The 18,436-nt window shown below is 39.2% G+C and overlaps 1 protein-coding gene across 2 annotated transcripts in view; it reads right to left on the minus strand.

Moving 5' to 3' along the window:
* The window catches only part of LOC109930469 (syntaxin binding protein 5L), a 438,683-nt gene that overhangs the window by 78,562 nt on the left and 341,685 nt on the right, over positions 1-18,436 (minus strand). For both annotated transcript variants that reach the window (XM_048602948.1, XM_048602947.1), the window contains one exon: positions 14,915-14,980. In XM_048602948.1, the coding sequence (XP_048458905.1) occupies positions 14,915-14,980 (66 nt within the window). The remainder of the gene's footprint in view (positions 1-14,914; positions 14,981-18,436) is intronic.

The raw sequence follows: 18,436 nt of genomic DNA on the forward strand, positions 1-18,436 counted from the left end.
CAGATTTGTCCCAAACCTTGCAACCATTCTCAGGCCTGTGTACAATTTATTATGCAACACAAGAATTAGAAATGGGAAAATCCATGTAAAAGAGCCTTTACATAAGCCAAAGGAGCTTTAATAAAGTCAGAAGTCCTGACTTCTGACTCAAAGTTATTGTTACAACTGACACATGTTGCATCACTGTATGGAGTAGCAGTAGTCATTTCTTACAATCACCCAATAGTGAAGAGAAGCCGATAGCTTTTGCATGAAAGGAATTAACAGAGCATAAATGAACAATGCATAGAGAGAGAAAGAAACACTAGGAATCATTTTTGTCATTAGATAATTCCACCAATAACTGTATGGCCAGGAATTTACCCAGGAACAGACCACAGAGCAGTGATCACAATAGTTGGACCTCCTATGGGATACCTTCTTCAGCAGTAAGCTGTATGCAGAGGTGGGCATTATTACTTTCAGCTCACACTTGTACATAGTCATAGGGCACAGAAACAGACCTTTCGGTCCAACTCGTCCATGCCGTCCAGACATCTCAATCTGACCTAATGCCATTGCCAGCATTTGGCCCATATCTCTCTAACCCCTTCCTATTCATATGCCCATTCATATGCCTTTTAAATGTTGTAATTGTACCTGCCTCCACCACTTCTTCTGGCAGCTTGTTTCATACATGCACTACCCTCTGCGTGAAAAAATTACCCCTCAGTTCTCTTTTAAATCTTTCCCCTCTCACCTTAAACCTCTAGGTTTGGATTCCCCCACCCTGGGGAAGAGACTGTGGCTATTCACCCTATCTATGCCTCTCATGATTTTATAAACTTCTATAAGGTCACCTGTCAGTTTCCGATGCTCCAGAGAAAATAGTCCCAGACTATTCAGCTCTCCCTCTAGCACAAACCTTCCAGTCTCAGCAACATCCTTGTAAATCTTTTCTGCACCCTCTCAAGTTTAACAACATCCTTCCTATAGAAGGGCACCTAGAATTGTACTCAGTATTCTAAAAGTGGCCTTACCAATGTCCTGTACAATATCGGCAATCCAGTTTACATGGGAACTGTGATGCGCTCTCTAGTTTACCTTTGCCAAAGGACTACAAACAGTCCTTATGTAGACATTTTCTATTTCAAACAAGTGGAGTACACTTTTGTTATGGCAGGACAAGTTCAAAGTATTCTAGAAATAATCCACTGCTATCAAAAGTGATGGATATGGTGCTTTGTGGTAAGATTGGAAGTTAGAACTATCCATACATGCAGGATGTATCCTGTGGGGAATGGCGGTTATCATCTTACCACAGTGAAAAAAAATCATATGTAATTCAATTACATGAAGGTCATTGTGGCATTGTCAGAATGAAGGAGGTAGACAGAAGCTATTTTTGGTGGCCAGGGTTCAACTCTGAAATTGAGAAGGCAGGAACAACCGCAGCTTGCAAAAACGTTTTACCATCATTACACCCATGGGAATGGCCATAAAGGTCAAGGCAAAAATCCATATTGACTATGGCAGACCTTTTGAAGGGTAAATGTTTTCATAGTGAATGGATAACATCTTCCGAAAAATCATTAAAAGATTGTGCAAGACTTGCAAGGTTTGGTTATCCAGCACAACCTGATAGTGATAATGGTCTACAGTTCACATCAAAGAGTTTACAAACTACCTAAAGCATATCCAATGAACTACTATCACCCAGCCACAAATGGTTTGCCAGAATGGTTTGTCAGACAATGAAACATTCCTTAAGGGTAACTCGAGACCAAGGATCACTATCCTGAAGACTGAGCCAATTTTTGCTAACCTACCTGAACACAACGCACTTGATGACTCCGAGTTCTCTGGCATTGTTCATGGTAAAGCATCAGCTGCACACAGCATTTGATTTACTGAAACCACCCATGACAAAAGACATTGTTGATAGGAAACAACAGAATCAGATTTTCCAATGAGAGAGCAAGGCCAAATACAGTGTTTTCAAAAAAGGTCAAGTTGGTGACAAATGGGTACCAACCACCATTGTATCACAGACTGGACTGGTTTCCTATAACATACAGATGAGAGTCTGTGTAATATGACGAAGACATGCAGATCAACTCTTAGCAACCTGAATAAACGTGTGGGACAACATTAATTAATGATCCGTGGATAACTGTGCCATATGAAGATCTGGATATACCTGAGGACAGAAAGTAATTGGAGCATCTGAAGGAGACAGTACCCTAGTGGAGAATACTTTAATATTATGCAAACCTCTGAATATTCGGTGGTGTCAGAAAAACAACAGATGATGTTCCTAGTCCATCTAAACCAAAGGTTCAAGCCAATGAGGAAATAAGTTTTCATGCTTGAGGTGCAATGACAGCCACACAGAAATCAATGTTCTCTGCAACATCTTACCTACTGATTTATAAATGTAATTATAAATATTTTGCATGTTTTCATTGCAGGAATCTCTGATGTAAAGGGGGAAGGATATTGTGCATGTATGGTAGACTGTCACTTTAAGAGTCTAGTCATGTGACACAATAACTATGTCATTAGACATTTTGGGCACAGAAACAGCTGTCTCTAATTTTACTGTCTGTACAGTGAACACCTCCATAAAAAAGCTTCTGCTACTTAACATTTTGATTTCCTGGTTCTTCTTGGAACTCAACACTTACAACTTGCATGCTTCTGCCAGGTTGCTTTACATGCAATGACATCATGCATCTACACGGGATGAATCTTACGACTGTTAGCTTTACTCCATAGTATTCACTTGGAGGTTGCCAGCTTCTGAGGCTTTGTGGCTTGCAATGCCTTTTACCATATAGGGTGTAGCAACTGCTTTTCATGGCTCAGGGCACTGAACAGTCAAGGGGTGGATATGTTGTTGTATGGCACTCCCTCCCATGCCACATCAATGTTACACCTACAGCATATGCCAGCAGCTTAAGTGGAAAACACATGCCACGTGCTTCAACAAAATGACTGCATGTGAAAATCAAATCACTACAGTCAAGGAGGTCTACGGTCAGTCTGTAGAACCACCATAGTCAATCAAGTGGCTTGTTTAATTCCAAACCAGGGGCTTGGCTACGGTTAGTCCTGTGGGTTAGATACGATAGTCTGGGATTACAGGTATATGAGTTAGGGTGCTGTAGAGGCATTACTCTGGTGAGTGGGGGTTTGGGGGGTGTTGCAGTGAGCCAATTTTTCCACAGTGAGACAAAAATGAGGGATTGGGTATGATGACCTTGGATAGAGAAACAACTAGTGGTGAAACATGAGCAGGAGAGGTATTGAGGGTATCCTCTGTGAATGAGTAGGAAGCACAGAGGGCAAGAAAGCATTTTAGGTTGACAGCATGAAGTTTTATGAGAGTCATTAAATGGGCATGATGTGTCTAAAAATGAGAGTTGTAGTCCATGATCCTTGGACAGGTGTATATACAATGGCAGAGTTAGAGTGAGCGATTGCCCCGTGAGTATGAGGCAGAAAGAAGATAGTGATACTAACTGTTGTGGAGTGAAGAAGACCATTAAACTTCTCCCTGCATTGCTGGATGTTTCTTTTAACCTGGGACGCTGTACTAGCCTACGATTCTATCTCAGTCCAGGCTGGCTGAGTCTGGTGACATGGCCACCTTGGCTAGTCAGCGGGAAAATGGATAGCCATGAAAGATTTTAAAAAAAAGTTTGAGAGTTTCTAAAATCAAGATGTTGCTTGCCTGGGTGGGGTCCAATGGTGGTCAGGAAGCACAGGGGTGAAAGAGAACTGGGAATTAGAGTGAATTAAGACAGCAGCATCAGAGTTTGGAGGATATCAAGTTTAAGTAGGGCAGAATGTGGAAGACTAGTGTTAGAACTGTGACTAATTTTTCATCATTTTTATTTTATTTTATTATTAATTTTGGTTTGAAACCGTCAGCTGAAAATGATCTTTGGTCTGTGGGCATCAGCTTGTGTTTAATAAAAAGGAAAAACAAGCTGGAATTTGTTGGCGAGGCCAGGACCGGAAGTTAATTGTAGGTTGGTTCCATAGACTCTTCGACATTTATTGGGGAGGGGGAAGCAGTACATTGCATCATGTTGCAGATGTTTAGCCATTAATGAGCTCAGTACCTGGGAATTGATGACAGCAAGTTTGAGAGTGAACATGATTATTAAACAGAGAGAAGGGCTAAAGAGTCTGAAATGGGTTTTGGACTGTATTTCTGAGAGAAGTAGTTTGGTTGTGGATGTGACAGCATGAAGATTTGAAAGCTTGCTGCCTAAACTCCCATTATCAGCTATTAGAAGTTGAGATTTTAGGAACTAAGTTATACATATTGTTGAATCTTCCTCAGAGTGAACTGAAAAGGTGGCCCGATCAACATTTTCAGAATATAAACCAAGAATCAATCATACCTGCCTGTGGAACAATGAACTGTGAAAACCACCCATGTAATTTGGCTAGCTTTGTTATTTTATTTATCCCTAACTGTGCTTATTTGTCTCTCTGTCTTTTGACATAATGGGGTGAAATCAAAAGTTGTTGGGTTTAAATCATTGACATTGGTTAGATTACTTTTTAGTTTTGATCTGCTAAAGTTTATGTATTATTAATAAATATTTAAGTCTTTTGTTTAAGCTACAAGCCCAGTGTGCAGACTCGATTACTCACAGAGTCTGAAATTGGTTATTGAAAAAGCCTGGTTAGGAACTGTTAGGGTCAATTTTGAGGCTCTTTAAAGGTTTTAATGGAGAGGTACGAATTTGATTTGGCTGTTTGTCCCTGAGTCATAACATTGGCTAAGAATGAGTCAATTTCAGAAGTAGAAAGGGCATGAGTGAGGATTTCAGTGATAGAGAGAATGGGCAAAATTGGGCAGTGTTATGGAAGTAAAATAGTTGTTTTTTTTTGTGATATGAAGTTTTGTAATGTGAAGTCAGATGCTCTTCAGGGTCAAACATGATGCCAAAGTTGCAAAGAAACTGGCTTAATTTTGGACACTGCCAGACCTGGAACAGAGTCAGTAGCTAGGGAAAGGAAGTTTAGGCAGGAATCAGAAACAATGGCTTCAACCATTCTCGATATCTAAGTGGAGGAAATTTCTGCCTGGATGTTGGATTAGCAGTCTCATAATTTAACAATGGTACAGAAGTTGAAAGAGGTTGTGGAGGTGTGGTAGAGATGGATATCATCAGTATCCATGTGAAAACTGATGCAGTGCTTTTAGATTATGCCACTGAAGGGCAGCATGTCGCTGAAAAACAGAAGAGGGTTAAGGATAGATCCTTGGGAACACCAGAGATAATGGTGTGGGGGAACTGGAAGAAAAGTTATTTCAAATGGCTATGAATAGACACATAAGAATAGACTAAGTTGGGAGCAGATTTATCCAGCTCCAACCATAAGCTTCTGTGAGTCTTTTGAAAATCTTGCAACAAGTCCCACACAACCAATCACAGCAATCAGCAGTGGGACCCAAATACTGTTTGTCCCCTGAATGTTAATGTTGACCAAGGAATGACTCTTACAGCACAAAAATGCATACAGCCAAAGAAGGTATTTGTCAAAAACATTTTCATCTAAAAGTATAATTCCATTAATCCCCAAATACTCTCCAATTGATATTAAAAAAAAAACAGCTTTTGTACAATACCCAAAACACACCTTCGGTACAGTACGCACACCAGAATCCCTGTCTCTAACACCAATAGGTTCGTCACTCGTGACTTTAACTCATAGACAGCAATTTAGAAAATAGTCTATGTCCCTATTCTTCCTACCAAAGTGCATAACTTCACATTTTCCTATGTCGTATTCCATTTGCCACTTCTTTGCCCCTTCTCCTAGCGTATTCAAGTCCTTCTGCAGGCTCTGTGCCTCCTCAACTCTACATGTCCCTCTACCTATCTTTATTTCATCTGCAAACATAGCAACAATGCTCTCAGTTCCTTCGTCCAGATTGTTAATCGTGAAACATTTTTGTTCCAATGCACACCTCTGTGGAACTCTAGCTGCCATCCTGAAAAAGACCCTTTTATCCCTTCTTTCTGCCTTCTGACAGTCAGCCAATCCTCTATCCATGCCAGTACCTTACCCCTAATGCCATGGGTTCTTCTCCCTGATAGGATTCAAACTCATGTCCACAGATTATTAGCCTGGGTTCTGTGATATTACCACTGCACTACCACCATTCCTAATTCTTGAGGTTCCAACCACAACCAGTATGGTGGAAGAGACCAGGGCTGATGCAGCTGAATCAGCTGAAGTTGAAGACATTTGTGAGGTAGGTCTGTTAGATTTTGGACGGAGCCAGTGTGAATAGCTGCAATTGGTAACTGCTTGAAGATGAGCAACTACAACAGTCACAAAAAATCGTTATCAAGGATGGCCAGAAAGTATTAAAGAAATTCATAAGAACATTAGATCAATTTGGCAATTTACATACAAACTTGGTAATATCACAGCAAGTCATTTCTAAGCTATTTACAAGTCCTAATCTAGAAAGCATTATGTTAGAGTAACATGACTGCATTATAAATTATTTATATGGGTATTGAATGCACAAGATGGCTAAAGTGAATCTATGTACTCACCAGGGATAAATCAGGATATTCAATAACTCATGAAATGCATGTGAGGCTCCAAATGTATCATATCCAGCAGTGGGAAGGGAGACTCTATATCCACACAGTGACCCATCCACTCTTTGAATAAAACTAGAAATAGACTTACTCACATTGCGTAGGGTAGATTACATCCTTGTTACAGATTACTTCTCCAAAATTTCTCATTACTCAATGACTTAGCAACATGTATGCTAATTTTGGTGATACATGAATGCTATTTTCAATTTAGTCAGTCCCACAATGGATAGCATTCACTGGCAAACCATTTCGAGATGTGTGCTAAGTGGGGAATGACCCATATCATGTTGTCACCTCACTAGCCACACTTAAACTTGTTAGTAGAACACATTAGTTACCATCAAATCCTTGCTCAACAAATGTTGAGCAACAAAACAAGATATTCATGTTGCATTGTTACATTTTCATGAAATATCAATGAAAAATGGTTTACCATGCCCAGCACAACTTCTGCTTGAAAGGCAAGTACAAATGACCTTCACCAGCACCCAATTCTCTAAGCATTCTGAGAAACCAGGTATTCTTCATCAAAGGTAGAGAAAAAATGACTGAGATAAATGACTAGTGAGCAACTGAGAACTACCACAATTGCTCACTGGGCTGGTAGTGTGAGTCAGAATTGCAAATACATAGACTTGGATTACAGCAAATGTTTCTCATCTGCAACCAAACAAGATTGTACTAAATAATTACTGATCATAACGCTACATTGTAAAGAAACAAAAGGTAGCTCAGACTAATGTACAATATGCCATACACACGAGAATTCTCATGATGATGATTGAGGAATGATATTGAGTAACGGCAACCAACAGCAAGGCGATCAAATTATCAACCAACAGCAATAAGCTATGAGCAATATGTAATCTCTCCAAATGGGTACACAACCACCAGATGAGGAGGAGTTATAGAATCAGAGAATCATGCAGCATGGAAACAGAACCTTCGGCCTAACTAGTCCAGGTCAACAATGTTTCCAAAATAAAACTAGTCCGACTTGCCTGTGTTTGGCCCATATCCCTCCAAACTTTTCCTATTCATGTACTTATCCAAATGTCTTTTAAATGTTGTACTGTACCAGCATCTACCACTTCCTCTAGCAGTTGATTCCACAAACGAACAAACTCTGTGTAAAAAAAGTTGCCCCTCATGTCCTTTTTAAAACTTTCTCCTCTCACCTTAAAAATATGACCCCTGGGTTTGAACTCCCCCATCCTAGGGAAAAGACCCTTGCCATTCACCTTATCTATGCCCCTCGTGATTTTATAAACCTTTATAAGGTCAGCCCTGAGCCTCCTCCATTCCAGTGAAAAAAGTCCCAGCCTATCCAACCTACTTTTATAAGTCAAACCCTCCGTTTCTGTCAACATCCTGGAAAATCTTTTCTGAACCCTCTCCAATTTAATAGCATCCTTCCTTTAGCACGATGACCATAACTGCACATGGTACTCCAGAAGAGGCCTCATTAATGTCATGCACAACCTCACCATGACCTATACTTAGTCAAATCTTCAAAGGGTTACATTAAAGTTTACATTGTTAATCTTATAAAATGTTTTATGTTTGTATCACATGCTTACGTACAAACATATGTACCTTCTTATGAATTGTTAAATCTTTAAAAACAGTGTAATGTTGTGTAATAGCCCACATTTAACATGTGGATAAAAAAGACAAAAACAGAAAGTGCTGAAGAAACTCAACAGATCTGGCAACATCTGTAGACAGAAAAACAGAGTTAACGTCCAGTGACCCTTCGTAAAGAACCATTCTAAAGATGCTGCCAGATCTGCTGAGTTTTCTAGTATTTCCTGTTTTTGTTCCAGATTTCTAGCACCTGCAGTTATTTGCTTTTATTTCAGTATAAGAGACATGCTCACAACATCATCACTATCTAAGCATGTGACCTCAAGGAATAAAAATCTCACACAACATCAACTGGGTCCACTTGAAGAATGGCACGGTGAAAGAATGTTATTCATTGTAACTGAATAGCTTAATATCAGCCCAGACACTGAAGTGCTTGTGTTAGTCATATTTGTATATATAAAGAGCAGCTGCAAATGTCTGTTAAGTCTTTCAAGAGCACTTTATCCACATCTAGTTCTTTTCTTACAGGAGCTAATGTAAGCATTGCCACATCAGTTACAAATACATGCTGGAGGCAAGGCCAACAGTATAGTGACATTTTATCCATTTTACTGCTCATTTCCCACAAAAAGCAGCGCCCTAACGTTGTGAGCAAACACTGAACTGCATGGGGAGAGCCAGCAGTATGTGATATTCATGCAAGAAGCCACAAGAGTTTACAATGCAGAAATGAATCATGAATCATGAATCACAATTCCCACATATATTTTCAGGGGTTAGACAATTTCTCCTTCATTATGTTTAAAATCAATAAGTTTTCTTTGAATTTGTTCAACATTAAATGTTTTTGGTCCTGAGTTAAAATAATCTATCATTCTGAGTAACTGTTATTCTTTCTTTTCCTCTGACACAGTTGACCTCACCTGTATTCTCAATGAATTGTTCCACTTTGTCACTGTTTCATTGACCAATAAACTGATTTTCTTTACAAAACGTGTATTTTTTTTCCAACCTGCATTGTTAGCCTGATTAGTCCCAAGGACATATCTTTGATCCACCTGTCCTCCTCAGCTACATGCTACCCTCTTGTTGATGTCATCTTGCCTATAGATAACACCTGCAACGCTCATCCATTTTTCTATCAGTTCTCTCAAACTCACATGCTTAAACCACTGTGCTGTCAAATAGCTTGTCTAACATCAAGTCATGCATAAGTCATAATATCTTCCAATGGGGGAGGTAAATATAACATATAAGTATAAACTGAACAATACTATACAGTAATTGTTTATTTCTAGTATGTAGAAATATTATGAGCAATTATGCAATTTGCCAAGAAAAATATTTGGACACCATTTTTGTCCCTCACAAAGCATTGAAAAAGCAGTAGGTACTGAAATGCAATATTAAATAACTTATTGGAAAAGTGTCCAATAGCACTTCAACAGTATTAACACATCAACAGTATTAACAAGTAAACAACAAATATGTTCGAGATCACTTTTTGCATATCCATCTAATGAAAACCAGGCAGATAGATGGGCAGATAAAATTGGTGTGGTGATTTACTCACCGACTTCCCACACTGATCCTGCTGTTTCCTAGTTTGACTTGTTCTTCTGTGCAGGTGGCAATACACCTATCTTAAGCTGGTTGGAATCTTTAAGTAAGTGTGTAGATCAACATCCGATGACATTATTGGGCCTTCCATGATTGAGTGCAGATTATGTTTTGGAATTTTAATCAGGAAAAGGGAGCAGGGAGAGGCACCAGAATTAGAACAGCACAACAAGGTTTTTTTAAAACTTGTTCGGTTCAGCCTCACTTGTCTTGAGCTTTTCTCCCCGACACTATGAAAATCCCTCCCCATGACTTAGCTTGGTGACAGTGACCATACTTTTGCTGCTGGTTGCCAGCCTCCTGCTCACCTGCCAGCTGCCACTTTTCATTTTTGGCAGGCAGCTGGCAGGTAGATTCCAGTTGACTTCTCGGATTTAAATGTAAACTTAACCGTACAACTCAGTAACATGAATATTAACTAATCCAATCAGAACAAGTTGTCTGTTAATTGGGCCTTTCAAACTCTCCTGTATTTTGCAACTGTACATACTATATTATCCAATTTGATCCTAATGGAGTGTAAAAGAGGAGTAGCTGATCAGCTGCCTGTTCTACACGCTAAACAATTTTCATTTGCATTATGAAAATGTCATTTAACAACAGTTGATCCACTGATGCCTGTTACTTACCTCGAGGTTGGATTCTAGTGTATAGAAAAAGTTAATTATGTGGCATGTATTCAGCACAGGATTTGGGTAAATTACAAAGCATTTATTCTATTGAAATGTTACAACATTATTCCTATACAAAGAAGCCTCCAGAGGAAGTAATCAGTGAACTTCATGTAAGACTTCCTTTTAACATCTAGCAATTTGAAAATGTTGAGAATCTATTTCTATTTAATCCAATTTGCAATAATTTGTCTTGAATTTCTAACTTCATTACTCTTCTATATATTTTTAAATTCATTCATGGGAATATGGACATTGCTGGCTAGGCAATCATTTAATTCTCATCCCTAATTGCCCTAGTGAAGGTGCTGGTCAGTTGTATTCTTGAACTGCTGCAGTGTTTGGAATGCAGGGACATCCACATGCTGTTAGGGAGTTCTAGGAATGTCACCCAACAACATTGCAGAAATGACAATATATATCCAAGTCAGGATGGTGAGTGTCTTGGAAGGGAACTTGCAAGTGGTGGTGTTCTGTTGTATCTGCTTCTCTGGTCTTCCTAGGTGGTAGTGGTCGTAGGTTTGGGAGGTGCGATTGGAGGAGCCTTGTTGAGCTACTGCAGTGCACATTGATATGGTACAGATTGCTACCATTATTTCAATCACGTGGACTGCTTTGTCTTGGATAGTATCAATCTTTGAGTGTTATTAAAGCTGCACTCATCCAGACAAGTGGAGAACACTGTATCATAATTCTGACTTATGCCTTGTAATTGGGCAGGGAGATATGAGGCGGGGTAGTCACTGCAGAATTTCTAGCCTTTGACTGGCTCTTGTAACCACACTAATTTGTATGGCTAGTTCAGTTTCTGGTCAATGGTAACTTCCAGGATGTTGATTTAAAAAAAAATTCATTCATGGGATGTGGATGTTGCTGGCTGGGCTAGCATTTATTGCCCATTCCTAATTTCTTTAATTGACTGGCTTGCTAGTGTCATTTCAGAAGGCAGTTAAGAGCTACCACAAGTCTGGAGTCTCATGTAGGTCTGAACAAGTAAGAATTACAAATTTCCATCCATGAATTACATTAATGAACCAGATGGTGTTTTTTTACAACAATTGACAATGGATATGTAGTTGCCATTAGGCTTGCTTTTAATTCCAGAATGATAATCACCATCAATTATCATCGACGCAAATTTCATCACCTGCTATACTGGGAGTCGAAGTCCCCAGATTATTAGTTTAGTGACAAAACTACCAAACTCTGTCTCCTCATAGCTGAGTTTCAGTGATGCTAATGCCATTGAATGGCAACAGACAATCATAAGATTTGTCCTGGAGTTGGTCATTGCCTGCAATTGTGAGGCACAAATGTTATTTGCCACTATCGGACCAAGACTGGATGTTCTCCATGTCTTGGTGGAGATGGCAACAATTGCTTCATTATTAGAGTTCTCACGAATGTGTAATGTCCAGTAACATTCAGGCATAAATATCCCAATTTTGACCATATGATGAGGGAAGATAATTTATGAAATCAGTGAAGATGGTTGGGCCAACACACTACCTTGAAGAATCTCCACAGAGATGTCCTGGGACTAAGGTGATTGAGCTCCATCACCATAACCTGAAGATGGGTCACTGGACCCGAAACATTAATTCTGCTTTCTCTCCAAGATGCTGCCAGACCTGCTGTGATTTCCAGCAATTTCTGTTGTTGTTTCTGATTTCCAGCATCTGCAGTTCTTTTGGTATTTTGGTTAGTCTGTAACTATCTTTTTTGTTTGTGCTAGGTATGTCTCCAACCAGAGGAGAATTTTCTTCCTGGGTCCCATTGACGCCAGTTTTGCTAGGCCTACTTGATGTCTCAATCGCACAAGTGTTGCCTCGATGTCAATGACAGGCACTTTCACCTCTGGACATCAGGTATTTCCTCCATATTTGAAACAAAGCTATAATGAAGTCAGTGGCTGAATGACACTCAGTTTGGGTTCCACCAGAGCCAATGAGGATGTCTTTTTTGTAAGTGTTGCTTCATAGCACTATTGATAACTGCTTCAATTACTTTGCTGATATTTGAGAGTAGACTAATAGGTCTACCAGCCAGTAACCAGCCAGATTGAATTCACCCTGCTTTTTGTGCACAGGATAGAACTGGGCAGTTTTCCATGTTAGTGGAGAATCAAATAGATTGAATGCTTTGAGTCTTGATACGGTTCAATATCAAAATGTTAAGTCTCTTTCTCTCAGCTGCAAGATACTACCAGACTTGCAAAGTTTCTCTGGAAATTTCTGTTTTGATTTCAGATTTTCAGCATTCACAGTATTTTGCTTCAATTTTCTACAGTGTTAGGTCAATGCCAGTGTTGTAGCTATACTTGGCTAAAGGTGCAGATAAATCTGGAATACAAGTCTTCAGTACTATTTTGGAATGTTATAAGGGCCCCTAGCCTTTGCAATAACTGGCTCCTTCAACTGTTTCTTCAATTGAATTGATTGAAGATTGGCATCTGTGATACTAGGTCCTCAGAAGAAGTCCAAAATAGATCATCCACTCAGCACTTCTGGCTGAAGATGGATGAAAACGTTTGAACATTCCATTTTGCATTAATGTGCAGGGCTCCTTCTGCATTGAGGGTGGAGATATTTGTGTAGCTTCCTACCCCTGTTAGTTGTTTAATTGTCCACCACCATTCATAATTAGATGTGGCAGGACTGCAGAGCTTAGATCCAATAGCTTGGTTGTGGGATTACTTAGCCCTGGCAATTACATGCTACTTCTGTCATTTACGTTTAAGTAGTCCTATACTGTAGCTTTACCATTTGACTACATCATTTTCAGGTATTCTGATGTTGTTCCTGGCATGCCTTCTTGCACTCATGAAATTAAGGTTGATCCTGTGACTAGACATTTATGGTGGAGTGAGGAACATGTTATGGTTGAATACGATTCTGCTGCTGATGACCCATAGTGCCTCATAGATGATAGTTGAGTCACTAGGTCTGTTTGAAATCTAACCCATTTAGCTCAGTGACAGGGCCACACTACACAAATAAGGATATCCTCAATGTGAAGATGGGACTTCACTTCCATAAGGACTGTATGGTGGTCACTCCTACTGATACCATAATTGGTGGTGACTGATAAATTTTTGAGGATGAGATCAAATAGATATTTATTTTTTGTTGGTTTTCACCTGCCACAAACCCAGTCTAGCAACTATGACCTTTAGAACACAACCAGCTCAGTCAGAAGTAGTATAACTGAGCCACTCTTGATGGAAACTGAAGTCCCTATCTTAAGTATATTTTGTGCCTTTGCCATTGTCAGTACTTTCTGCAAGTGGTGTTCAACATGGAGAAGTACTAATTCAATAGCAAGGATGTGGTAGGTGGAAAACAGCAGCAACCTTCCTTAGTAGCAGATTTCATAGGGTGTGGAGTAAATGCTGACTCCCAGGGCAATTTCTTCCCAACTGTACAACACTGTACTGACACCTTGGGTGGCTTTGTCCTGCCGGTGTGACAGGACATGGGTGTGGATGGATGATGATGGTGAGTCTGGGATGTTGTCTGTGTGGTATCATTCTGTAAATATGACTATGTCAGGCTGTTGCCTGTATGGACTGTAGGATAGTTTTCCCAATTTTTGCACAAGTTCCAAAATTTTGGTAAGGAAGATTTTGTAGGGTCAACATCGTATTTTCTGCTGTTGTAGTCCCTGCCAAGTTGTTGACCTGGTTTCATTACTTTCTTCAGGTTTTGTAGTTTTGACTTTGAGTGGTTTACTGGGCTGTTTTGGGGGCAGTCAAGAGTCAACCACATTGCAGTGGACCTGGAGTCATTTGTAGGCCAGTCCAGGCAAGGTTTTTTCAAAGTCTGTTGTGGAATGTGGGCGTTGCTGGCCAATATTTATTGCTTGTCCCTAATTACCTTGGATAGCAGGTTTCCTTCCCTGAACAGGCATCTGTGACATAGATGGCAGTCTAGTTTGTATGACAATATTTAGTTGGTCACCATCAGGCTAGCTTTTAATTCAAATTTCACCACTGGCCATGTTGGTATTCAAACCCAGAACACTAACCTCCAGTTTAGGATTTCCAGTCAAGTAACATGACACTATGCCCACTACCTCCCTTCAGAGAACTTCTGCCCACTGCCACTCCTCTGAGATCAGTTTGAGAAATGGAACTCAGAACATATTCAGTACATGGTGGTACAATGTCGTTAATCAATGTTTCATTCATATCAATGGAAAATGTGAATCTCTGCAAATTTAATAGAGAAGCAAGCCTCCTCCTGTATGTGCCAATAAATCATAAAATTTCAGCCTATTTGCACCAACTCTAGATGATGCTGAATGTGCAGGTGATTTGTAGAATGCACAATATCTCACGCAGATTTAATGAGACAACAATGCTGTGCCACAAACAACAAGTAATGATAGGTAGAAACCAATTACCTTTACCTGAAGTGGGAGATTTGCAGCGTTCAATCTCCAGTGATACAGGGTTATCAAGAAGTTCAGTCAAACCTAAAAACAGGAATAAATAATTATCACTGTACTGGATATGATTGAAGAATAATAGTTTTAAAACCCCATTACTGACGCTGAAAAATTATCGGAGGATGCTGAAACAATAATTCCAACTGAATGAGACATTATTTATAAGGTTGTGTACTGTTACACATATTAAATCTACATAAGACAAGACTTGATGATCCAATCCAGAATTTCCAAAACTTTGTTTATATCACCTTTTCAAGAAACAAATGATTTTTCCAAACAAATTGCTGTCTCCAGAGTAATTCACATGATTGGAAGATTAATCATTTTGATTCCTCTGCAACTATACAGCAAGAGTTAAATAAAAATGCAAAGTACTGGAGGATCTCAACAGTTCTGGTAGCATTTGTGGAGCAAGAAACAGAATTAATGAATAAGTCCAATTCAGCACTTCTTTAGAAGAAGATGAGTTGCTTTTTTTGGGATGATTTACTGTTGCAGGAACATCAGACTATCATGAAATAGTCATAAATTTTACACACAATTGAGTTCTATATTTCAGCAACATATTTTGATTAGACACTGCTAGAAAACTTTATGGGTCCATACTCAGGAAATTAAATGCATTGGTCAGTCCAGAATACAGTTGATTATCCACTTTATTTGGAAAGAATAGGTTTGAATCTGTATCTACCTCCATGCTGCTCACGTCCTAAGTAAATGATTTTTAATGGTCTTCTGCAAATTTACATGATTTTAACCGGTAGTTGTGGCAGAGATGATCAATTCCGATAAGCTCCAGAAGAGACCCAAGTAAGGCTAATGGCTCCCCACAACAAGACTTGTTTAATCTGAGCAAAGACTAGCTAAGGTCAGGAAAGTTTAGCCTACATATAGTCCTGAAGGATCCTCCAAAACACAACTAATGGATAAGACTTTAAAAGATATGTAACTGAATGCAAAACTGGGAGGAGCAATTATTCCTCTTGAGCAAAGATTCTTCTTGAAAGAAGATTTGGTAATGTTGCCTGCAGCTATACCTTATACCCTAATGCACCTGTCCACTCTTCTCAGCTGATTACCCATCCTTTCTATTTCAAATTACCACCTTTCCTAGCTCAATGACCCACTGTTCCTAACCTTATTATCCACACTTCCCCATTTATCAACCATTACTTATGCTTTGCTGGTTATTCCGCATGTCTGTGTACAAATGATTTGATTTGATTTATTGTAGTCACATGCACTTAAGTACAGTGAAAAGTTTTGGTTTGCAAGCAGTACAGGCAGGTCATAGTAAACAAGGACATACAGATCATAAGGTGCTTAGACAAAGCAAGGCATACAAGGTTACAGCTGCACAGGAGGTGTGCAAGACAAGCTCAACATTAGCAAGATCAATATTATTTGAAATTAGAGATGTCCATTCAGCAGTCTAATAATGGCAGGGAAGAAGCTGTTCTTGATCATTGGTGTGTGCTCAAACTTCTGTGTCTTCTGCCTGACGGAAGAGGTTGGAACAGAGCATTACCAGGGTGGGAGGGGTCTTTGATGAAGTGAGCAGCATTTCTGCGGCAAAGAGAAGTGTAAATGGAGTCCATGGATGGGAAGTTGGCCTCTGCGATGGTCTGGTCTGTGCACACAACTTCCTATAGTTTCTTATTGATCTGGCCAGAGCAGTTGCCATTCCAGGCTATTATGCAACCAGATAGAATGCTTTCTATGGTGCATCTGTAAAAGTTGGTGAGGGTCCTAATGGACATGCTGAATTTCCTAAGGCCCCTGAGGAAGAAGAGGAGTTGTGCCTTCTTTACTGTCACGTCTACATGGGAGATTAGGACAGATTGTCAGTTATCGTTACTCCTAGGAATTGACACTCTTCACCTCTTTCCACCTCAGCTCCGTTGGTAGGGGCATGTCCTCCTCCTTTCTTCCTGGCGTCAATGATCAGTTCTTTTGTTTTGCTGACATTGTTATCATTGCACCATGACAACAAGCAAGCATTCTATCTTCTTCCTGTAAGTGAATCCCTAGGACCAATATTGGAAACTCTACCATTCAGATGCAGAGATTCTACATTGCTGTCAGTGACATGTCCAAAAATGAGTGTGCCTGAATCTTAGACCTCATCTTTGCAAATGAGGTTTTTGATTTGACTTAGGTGTGATATAGATTCACACTTAAAACAAAAACATGCATGGGATATGGACCTTGCAGGCTGGGCCACCATTTATTGCTCATTGAAGGAGCAGCAACGTATTTCCAAGTCATAATGATGAGTGGCTTGGAGGGAAAGTTGAAGAATATCTACTAATACATTAGTTATATTATTGGTTATGATCAGACTCCTTCAAATAGTTCTCGTATGATGTAAGACAGACAGTGATTGTTCTCTTTTGTGTGTAATAATTGGTAATCACCTACAAATATGTTCAATCACTGAACACTACTATAAACAAATAGCAAAAATAAAACTTGAGGTTGATCAATCCAGGTCTCACTCTGAAATATAAATTGAGATCATTGGTAGATAATTGAAGGTCTAAATGAAGGTCTAACCTATGGATGAGACACTTGATGTGATTACTCAAAACCTATTTCTGAATTAAAATGAGGAAAACCTGAAATTGATGTGTTATTATGTTAATCAGCTAAGCTAATAAACTTGAATTGGAAAGGAAAAAAACATGTAATGAATGAAAGGAGTAACGGAATGGGCAGAGAAAGATAGAAAAAGAGCATTTGAATTGAGAAAACTTTAAACTGAAAGAGAAAGAAATAGAAAGAGAAATAAATTTAAAATGCTTGAATTCCAAAGAATGGGAAATCATAATTTTGCTAGACAAAATCTTAGTGTAAATAAAGAAGAGGTTGTAGCTCAGGTGATGGTTTGAGTTCTAATATGGGATTTGGTAGACATTAAACACAGATTTCTCATTATAAATTTATAAAGGATGAAATTGAAAGATATTTCACCTAACTTGCAAAGATATCTGTGAAGCTTATGTGGCCAAATGCTTCAGTGTCCTGACATATACAGTTATGCATGTGTACTCCAATTTGTCCACCGTATAAACTGGAGGTTAGATGGAACATTATTCTTTTTCCCAGAAAACTATCAACGTGACTTACAAAAGCTATTACAGGCTCATAAGTTGATTTGTATAAACTGGCTTGGAAAAATGTCTTTTATTATGCATGGGGTTAGTGTGAGGGAGACGTTACCCATTCATCAACATCTTTATAGATGCAACACAGAGAAGTTAACCCAAGTTTACAATGGACACTAGTAAGATGAATGAAAGTAGCTGGAGCTTACTTATTGTGATGGTGCCAGAACTAAATGGTTCACGATGATTGAATACAGACTTTCACAAAGTCAATGTGGTAACAAAGGCAGATTCATACTCAATTTCATCATTAGAGGACAAGTACAATTTGTTATAAAATTTGACTTGCTAAAAGGAAACTGGATAGTTCCAT

The sequence above is a fragment of the Rhincodon typus genome, chromosome 11 (genome assembly GCF_021869965.1).
Source record: "Rhincodon typus isolate 14 chromosome 11, sRhiTyp1.1, whole genome shotgun sequence".
Classification (NCBI taxonomy): Eukaryota; Metazoa; Chordata; class Chondrichthyes; order Orectolobiformes; family Rhincodontidae; genus Rhincodon; species Rhincodon typus.